We start from the raw sequence: 9,778 nt of genomic DNA on the forward strand, positions 1-9,778 counted from the left end.
AAGATAGAATGACGACAATGGACCGGCAACAATGGCATCATAACCAGGAGCACCTACTCAGTGGCTCAAGCAGGTAGATAACTTGGGCCACTGGGTCAGTGCAAGAGGCTAGAATGATAGAGAAGATAACAACGGCAGAAGTAGGAAAAGAATGCTATTCACATTATTATACAATGATATCCCACCGTTGCGCATGGCCCAAGTCGTTAGCAACAACCACTACCTTCGAAAGGCATCTTCGCGGTTACCTGTCAATGAGACCCGAAACCTACTGCACACCTACCAAGTGGGACCTGATACCAAACCCTTAACACCTTTTCCCACCCCAAGTCTCTCCTGCCCATATTAATGCCACACACATTGTTCTGCCGAGATTCAACTCCGCAGCCGGAATCAAAGTGACACCGTGTCGAAAAGCCTCCACTATTATCAACTACCTCCAGGGCTAGTTCACTGTGCAGCTATATACACGCTCTAGGCTGAGACGCCAAGTACAGCTGCACATAATCACGGTTTCACTGGTAGTGGGTTCACAATATACATCGCAAGGTGTTTGACCTCCCTGATCCAGCTATTCTCATTAAAAATCACATCACTTATGGGGCAGGGGTGCCATGTGATGGCACCGAATCATAAATTTATAGGGCACAAAGCTTTGCCTTGTGATCAGTTGCAGTTACTTGACTCTGAAGTTACAATCAATGATGCTTGATATTACTGCACCAGCTGCACACATGTCATAGATTCTGACTATGTTTGCTTGAAGTTACTTGACTACTAATCGATATAAACAGTTACACCACATTCAAAAGTAAGCAGACTAAATTTACCAGCAAGCACACCCCATGTCAACACAGTGGAATAAGGAAATGTAAACAAAGCTCAGAAAGGATATTTTACGAGTCGAAATCAGTTTACAGGAATAGCAAAGTGCGAAAAAAATGCAAACATAAGAGCAGAGGCAAAGATGAGACGACTGCTGCATAAGCAAGAAAGTGCTGCACAATCAAAATAGCGCTTGTCTTGTCCTTACCTCTGCCCTTCTGTCTGCATCATTCTTGCACTGCTTTTACCATTCCAGCTATGAGTAGTTATTGTATTTTGGAATATTCTGGAACTAAACAATAGCTCCAATAACATTTCCTTGGCTTAACTTCATGGTTCCAACGTGCCACTTGATCAGCAATCAGACATAATCAACTCGTATTTTTCTTATGTTTTCACTCACGAGTCTGAACTGAGGGACTTTGATTTTCCCAACTTCTGCTTTCCCCCTCATGCTTCTTATTACAATTGATTTTCAAGGCATTATGAAACTCATCGAAAACTAAGGATTTCTAGTGCCCATGGGCCAGATGACACCACTGCTAATATACTAAAAGGTACGAAAGAAATTTCCAGTCTAATATTACAAATAATTTTTGCTCAGTCCATTACCAACAGTTCACTTCCAAATGACTGGAAAATTAGTAAAGTGGTACCGGTATATAAGTCAGGAAGCTGCTCTGATCCTTCCAACTATCATGCCATTTCTCTAACAAGCATTGCCTGTAAACTCCTAGAACATATAATATATTTGCAAATAGCAAATATATTCATCTATATGTCATCTCGGTGATCATTCCTTCTTTTTTCACAATCGGCACGGTTGCTGGCCTGGTTTGTCATGCAATACACAAGTATTTGAATCTATTACTGAACTTCACCTGAACTTAGACTCATCACTTCAAGCTGACGTCACATACCTAGACTTTGCCAAAGCATTCAAGCGTGTTCCCCATCAGCGACTTTTGTCTAAACTTTCATGCCTCAGTCTCAATCCTCTCACATTGTCATGGATCTGTTGCTTTCTTAATAATCACTTCCAGTACACAACTGTCGGAAATCATCATTCAGCCACTACTAGCGTGATCTCCAGAGTACCACAGAGGTCCATCCTCAGTCCCCTACTCTTTGTCATTTTCATAAATGACCTTCCTAACGGCATTTTATCCTCTATACGGCTTTTTGCAGATGACTGTGTACTTTATCACCGCATTACAGACCAAACCGACCATGCAATGCTTACAAAAGACTTCCACTTAATAGAAACTTGGTGCTCCGATTCATTAAAGAAACTTAACATCTCCAAATGTAAAGTTATGCAGATATCCCGTAAACACTCTTAACAAGAATTACCCGTACTCTTCAAGCTTGACAGCCAGGTCCACCATTGAATCATATCATTATCTCGGTATCACTATTAACAGCAAGTTGACCTGGTCAGACCATATCACAAAATTGGCTACCGACACTACTAAATCACTTGGTTACGTCACGCATACCCTTGTCCTGTGCCCCTCATGGACACAAAAACTAGCTTATGAAACTTTCACTCAAAGTAAACTTGAATATGCCTCAGCTATTTGGAGCGCACACCAAGCTTGCTTAATTATCACTTTAGAATAAATACAAAATCGTGCCGCTAGATTCATCACTTTCAGGTGCAGCCATGAAGAAAGCATCAGTGTGATGAAATCATCCTTAGGACTCAAACCATTGGTGTTCCATCGGAAAGTTGCAAAGCTGTGCCTTTTCCCCCGACTATATGATAACTTTCCTCAACTACATGGAAAGCTTCTAATCCCACCAACCTGTACATCTCGTCACCTTTTTAACTCTTGCAGCAACCAGCGTTTGCACGGTTCAACATTTTCTTTTAACAAATAATTTCTGCCTAGCACCATCGTAGAGTGGAACAGTTTACCGGCTAGAGTTGTCAATGAACGTAACCCCATTATCTTTAAACAGCTGCTTACTGATCACTTCAAACCCTAACCTTATAATGACCTTACTGTGTTTTCATTCTTTCACGATTGCAGTTTCAAATTGTGACTTTGCTTTTGTTGCTTTGATTTGCATTTTATTCAGTCTGCCTCTTAGTATATATATTTTTTTCTGTTCTCATATGAATCCACAGGCGGAGTTTTGTAGGAAACTGTAACCATGTATTTATTTCTATTCTTATCTTCTGTAACCCCCCCCCATGTAATACCCCGACAGGGAAAATAAATGATGATGATAACTTGCCCAGCTTTCAGTAAAGTTAAAGATTGAGCAAGTCGGTATGGCATCCCTGCTAGCGGAAAGCACACTGACTTGTGTAACACAAAAGAAGAGAAATACACCCAAACTCCATGTGTGTTCCTCTGCCACTGTGTTATGCAAATCAATGCACTTTCCATAACTAGCTTTTGGTGCTTTTGGTTTGCTCTTATTTTAAAGGAACACAAAAGAAGAAGCAGAATCAGTTTAGACTGATGAAGGATTCTTTCAAATCTTTATATTCATTAATTTGGGGGTAGAAGTTAGTTACTAGAAAGGAAAATAAAAACCAAAGTTCAGCTTTTTTTTATTTTGCGCAAGAATCATGGCACCGGTATGTCGTGAACTTCAAACTGTCTTTTCGTATTTGGGTCATTGTGGCTAAACAAATTCTTGAAACTTGGTGAACGTTGCCTCTGGATCTTTTACAATATACAATGCAGGCCAACTTTTATGAATAAAAACTCAGCTAGGCTTGAGCAGGTGGCATCAAAGTCCATGATGTCATGGTGAGATGGTGTGAATAAAGTGGGGTCACCCCCATCTTTCGTTTTCGCCTTTCTTCTGGCTTACTAAGCCTCTTCTCATGGTAAGAGTGCCTGTTTTGTTAATGTACAAAGGTAGTTCACTAATGCTTCTCAATAATTGTTTTTATTTGTGTCTCTTTAACATCTCTGCAATGCAACCAAGATGCCACTTGTTGACCAAATCTAATTCTCAGTTAGTAACAGCAAACAACAAAAAGATGAGAAGAGGGCTTGCACAGTGACCCATGATTTCTTTTATAAGCATTAAGGAATGCATTTAACTTGAATTGAGTGAAATTAACTCAGCAAATTTCGTCACCGGCAACCCTCTTCCACATTATGCACCACTAGAAGTTCCCATACAAATGCCCACAACTAATGCTGAGTGAGAGCACCTAAAGGACATTGGCAGCTAGAACAAAGAAAAAGTAAAGGGAGTAAGCAGAACTTGCAGTCACCTCAAAGGAGCGGTCATGCTTGACTGCCCATATGCACACGGCAATGGAGAGAACCGAGATGAAGATGAGCGGTATAAAGACGAGAGTCCAGAGGTGCCGATCATTCTGAAGGTTGTCACAGGCAAGCACCTCAAAGACGAGGAGCAGCAGCTGCAGGAACAGGCTGATGACCATTGCCTGGTAGTGGACCTGGCCATCCCCTTCATTCCTTCATAAAAGTAAACAACAATACTTCAATGCAATGAAATCTTAAGCAATAAACTGCCATACATATTTATGTAAGGGCAGCACCGCCACTTTGGAAGGCACAATTTTTGAAAAAAAAGTTCAAGACGTCCCGCAGAAAGTGGAGTTAATTCCATTGCCACCAGATGACGCTAGCTGCTTTTCTGGCGATGCTGCACCATTATTTCTTTGTGAGATGCATCATCTCGGCTGTGTTGGCAGTGTTTCCAGTCAGATCGGTGGCATTTCACCCCTAGAGAAGGGAGTCCTGTGTGGGTCAGCGCTGATCAGAAACAATGGGCCGGCGTTTGAGGTCATTTACTGTAGAGCTATGTCATTTATGCCTCTCTTACTCTCTGCTACAGTTGTGGAAACAGTATGAACCTTTAGCAGGCCATCATCAGCCTGATTCGTGAGGGCCGTACCCAGCCAAGATTCTAGAGACAATGTGCGGCACTTAAAGAAGATATATTGTAGTGAATTACAATAACCTAGCCAGCAGGACAACATTCGATGTAGTTGCAATTTTACTGATCACATGAAATTTTGTTAGCCCGGCACATAAATACAACAGCTTTTGTTTTTCGAAGTGCAATTGCATTACTTGTGGTTGTACCTGTCATATGTTTTTATACACACCTCTTTACTAATAAAGACTGGAACACCATGTCTGAAGAGCCAGTCTTCGAAAAAAATTATGTATAAATACCCCACAATAAAAGATTGCATCGTTATTTATCCCCTGCGTGCTGCAGCAGATAAGGTTCCATGCTGTGATTAATTAATAGCTACTCATTAGAGCCAAAAGACCAAGACTAAAGGGTTGGCATAGATGCAAAGCTGTCACATGGTGAAGTGCAAGAAAGAGGATCAATGTGAACCCAACTTAAATTTTTAGAAGTGTTGGCACTGGCACCGTCTTACAAACAAAAGTGAAGGCCCAGAATGCAAACATGCTTATCACATTAAACAATTTCAGAACTCCGGTGACATGTGCTTGAAGTACTATCGTATGGCTGAAGTGACAAATTCGGTTATTTGTGAGGCGCAGCAGCAACTATGGCTACAATGCACGAAATCTCCATAGCCTTGTGCTGAAACTATGCAAAGCAACAGAAATACAGCTGTACGAACCCCTTAAATTGCAGATGTGTGGCATGTCTAGAATTGATAGAATTCACCATGTAAGTATGCTGCAGATTTTGTTGACTTCATTAATAGTGTAAAACAAATGCTCTAAGGTAAAGTTATACAACTTGTGTGCTCAGTCACAGACATTGTGTGCTCCGGCATCGCACCGGATAAGACTCCACTTTACTCCCATTAAAGTTCCTCTTTCTCTCCAGGCTGTCTTTCATTTAAACACATTTCGCCACCATTCCATAGCAGTGCCCGTACCTCACAGCTACCAAGTTTCATTGCCACCAACGAATTCTAATTTAGATGAAGCTGTGCAAAGCAAGTCGTGCGTGCTTTCTTCTCCTACTGAACTAGACTCGGAGATCCCGAAAATTCACAACAAAGTTCCAGCACTGCGGCTTAACTCTCCCCGTTAAGTGTAAGTCACATTTTAACGGTCCGACCAATCTGCGCATCGCACTCCAATACCTGTATTGTGGGTGCGTCCACCACACGTAGCTGCCCACCACGGCTCCAACGATGACCATAAACTTCCAGATCCAAAGGGGAAGGAACACGACCCAGTAGTTCCACGAGATGACGCCATCGAGCCTCAACGAGAAGAGCAGCGTGAACGCTAGCAGGCAGCAGTGAACTAGAAAACGACTGCAAAGACATCGAGGTACAACTCTATCAGCGAACAGAACTCCAGAAGAGCTAGAAATTTAGCGCCTACGGCATGCGAAAGTTTACTAAAGGTGCGGGTTTTGACCCATTTAGCTGGACAGGCGATTTAGAGCGCGAGATGCTGGTTCGGAACGGTGTAAGCCGGTCACCTAGGATTGAAGTCTTCAAAGAGACTTTGAAGGTTCATAACATCAGGTTGGAGGCACGAAGAACCAACTTGAACGCCATGCGATGAGGTGGCGATAACAACAAAAAATCACTTGTCTGTTGCACTTCCTACATCTAAAGATCACTTATCGCACAATGCAGGCCCACGCCAGTCGCCAAGCAATATGCGCTACAAGTTTCCAAGTTTTTCGGTCATGGTCAACGCTGAAGAACATGGTTCCGCAAGACTATGCAACAGGATTCTTCGCTCATCACTGCTTGACAGTGTTTTTAAATTATACGCATTGGTGGCTCTTCTTTCTATTGCTTGCTATCGTCCTTCCGAGCAAAAACAGATGGGGGGGGGAAAATGCTCTGCCAGAGACAAAAACGGCTTTGGATGGCTTGTGGATTGCCCTCCACGGCAGGAGCCACAGCGACGGAAGTATTTTGAACCATTGCTATGGTGTCCATACCATTGCTTCAACGTGTTTCGATCCTTGAACTTCTTTCCGTAATTCCTCCGAGGGCGTGTTACAAATCTCGCGTAATAACCACAATGGGCAGACGGCTAAAATTGACCATATTGTTTACAAGAAAAACAGCTTTAATGCTTGCAACAACTCCAGCTACACTTCTAGTTAACTCTACGGGGACTTGCAAGATGTAATAAAGTTTCCTACAAAAAAACTCTGAAAACAAGCGAGCTAGCTTGTTCGTTCTTGATGAAGGTCCGTTGACATGGTTGAGTTGTCAAAGCTGAGCGCTTTTTGGGCAAGAGCTAAAATCGCAGAGAAACGAAATTTTCTGAAAGCGGTGAAGCTTTTCATGCGCCGCGGTGCATTGCTTTCTACAATATTTGGCCGGGCGAAGAATAAGCCGACGCCAAGTTTGTAATTAGCCATTTATTATTACGCAAATTAAGTAGTGCGACTATCTACACTAAAATGCGTGCGATAACTGTATCTTTGTTTAATTCCTACGATATTGTGAACAAAATAATGACAATACTGTTTCTGACATCAGGAGTTGGTTCAGGAGGCAAAGTTACGGCGTGTTCGTGTTGTCATGTAAGTGCAGTACACATGAGCACGCTGGTCTACTGCAGTGTCATCTGTCGCTGCAGCCTGGAGTTGTTGCTGGCAAGAGGAAAAATAATGGTGCGACACAGGGCCTCCGTACGTTTGGAGGCCCTGCGTACGTTTGGAGCTCGCGGATTGCTTGCTATGGTTTCTCCTGCCGCGTTCGCACATCCTTTATGTGCACGGAAAGCGCTGGGTTTGCAAATGTACTATGTGTGTGTGTGTGTGTGTGTGTGTGTGTGTGTGTGTGTGTGTGTGTGTGTGTGTGTGTGTGTGTGTGCGTGCGTGCGCGCACGTGCATTGAGGTTCCTGCATAATGATCACAACTCCGGGCTGCTTCAGATCGGGTTGGCTGTATTCTTTTCTCAGAAAAAAATCTAAGCGTTAGCGGCTGTATTCGTCACAGAGCAGTATTTTATGCGAAGCATATTACTAGAGCTCAACCCAGCCCTCAGGCGCGGCGGTGTCGCCTTCAATGACCTTGAGTACTCATGCCATACCACGTGACACCATGACGTCACGACAGAGGAGAAACGGGGCTCCAACTCGCGCCGTCGCTCGCGGCGTGAGCGATGCTTGCCTCTGCTAGACACTCACGAGGTGAGATGGCTCCTGGAGACAGAGCTGCTCGTTGGAATGAGAAGCGAAGGTTGCGGCGTGCTACAGAGACTGATGAAAAGCGGGAAGAACGTCTGGCCAAGCAACGTGCTCAGTATGCGGCTCCGCGACAAGTTACTTGTTTAGCCACCAATATGCTTCGCATCTGACTAGGCTTAACCAAGCTAAGCCTCAGCCATTTTTTTTTCTTTTTTCTTCAATGAGACCTGGCGACCGCTTTTCTGGCTGATACAAAATGAAAGGGATTCCGTGCAACCGGCAGGCACAGTACTCTTTTCGGGCTTTTACTCAAATGATATTGCGCAAAAAAAAAAATGACACGGACGTAAGCTAGAGAAGACGACACACCAAGCGTGAGAATCCAATTAATTGAGCTTGACACACCAAGCACAAGTGTAAGATCCTCACTTGCATTGGCCCCTTACCTAGCTTCGAGATTTCAAAAGTGTTGTTATGCGTTACATTCGAACGGAAATGGCTATTCGATAATGTTTAAGAGTGAATTCTGAGGTCGAATACGATCTAAATAGCAAATACCATATTAAATTAGAGTATATGTTTATACTTCATTTCGCATGCTGGCACGTTGAAGGAGATCGCCAGACAAGCGACGGAGATTACATTGGTAAAAACTTCCCGGTCTCCCCAATTCAGTCTGAGTTCATAGGCAATATATATACACTCTAAGAAAAGTTGACACTCTTTGCTAGTCAACGTCATCTGTCTTGTCCGCATTTACTTTCTCTAACGCTGCGAGCCTGGTACTTCCTAGTAATTATAGCGAACAGCATGCGCGTTATCAGCATATGACATAGCATTAATTGCCGACAAGAAAGTAGCGGGTGCGGCGTATTCAAGAAAGGAAACGCGCAAGCACGGCAGATGACGATTATTGTTGCGTGGCAGATATACACCCCAAATGGTGTCAACTTTTTTTTAGAGTGTATCTTTTCCCTAACACTGTTGTTCATATTAACGTCCAATAATTTTGCCTTGATTCCTTTTCTCGGAAAGTCGATTGGTTCACCCGGGGCTGCTTATAAAAGAAAGACGCTTATTCCGGTCGGGATTTTTCAATTTTTCAATCGGTACATTTAGAATATTTGATAATTTTTCTCTTACATATATGTCGTGGAGATATATGTATATGTACCATTATATATACCTAGAAACTAGTGCATTGGTCATCTGCATCTCTTCGCGCCACGCAGTTAATAAACCTGTTTTATTTCACTATAATATTGTTTTCTTTTATCGTTGTCCCTGATAAATATTCCAGGAACAAGAAGAGCGCGTAAAATGGCGCGATATCAATAAAATTTTCTTATGTAGCTTCATGTTGGCTTTTGTGGCAAAAATTACGTGTTACCTTTAGAAAACAATGGTAAAAATAGCAGTTCGCCTGGATATAAATACAATTAGTACCAGCCGGCAAGAGTCGCGGGCGCACCAACGCAAGTAAAACTATAAAATTTTTACTGCACAGACTTTCTGCGATAAAAACTGGACTTCCGCCATCGCCCACGCAACGAACGCGCGCTCGCTAGCAGACGACACACCTGTCAACAACAGCAAAATTGAACACGTCATGTTGTATAAACCACGCGTCAAATATGTATACGTAGCAGAAAGGTGTCAATATAAACTTGCAGTTGAAATAAAGCACCAATATACGAACGTAGGCGCGCAATCGGTCTCAGCGCCCGCAGCGAAATTACGTTAAATCTGCCGTGAAGCGCATCCCGGCCCCAATCCGGTTCGCTCGCAGCGCCCTCGCAAAATTTTTCCACACGCGGCGTCTCAGCGGAGGAGCGCCGTTCGGTCCACTCGA

General features: G+C 43.1%; 1 protein-coding gene across 1 annotated transcript in view; it reads right to left on the reverse strand.

Moving 5' to 3' along the window:
* LOC135917510 (transmembrane protein 185A) overlaps window positions 1-6,653 on the reverse strand; it is a 34,123-nt gene extending 27,470 nt beyond the window's left edge. Inside the window, exons 1-3 of the mRNA XM_065451087.2 lie at window positions 6,250-6,653; window positions 5,903-6,079; window positions 4,070-4,277 (exon numbers count right to left, since the gene is read on the reverse strand). Coding sequence (XP_065307159.1) covers window positions 4,070-4,277; window positions 5,903-6,079; window positions 6,250-6,287 — 423 coding nt within the window. The 5' untranslated portion in view covers window positions 6,288-6,653. The remainder of the gene's footprint in view (window positions 1-4,069; window positions 4,278-5,902; window positions 6,080-6,249) is intronic.
* Between the last annotated feature and the right edge of the window lie 3,125 nt (window positions 6,654-9,778).

Source organism: Dermacentor albipictus, chromosome 3, assembly GCF_038994185.2.
Source record: "Dermacentor albipictus isolate Rhodes 1998 colony chromosome 3, USDA_Dalb.pri_finalv2, whole genome shotgun sequence".
NCBI lineage: Eukaryota > Metazoa > Arthropoda > Arachnida > Ixodida > Ixodidae > Dermacentor > Dermacentor albipictus.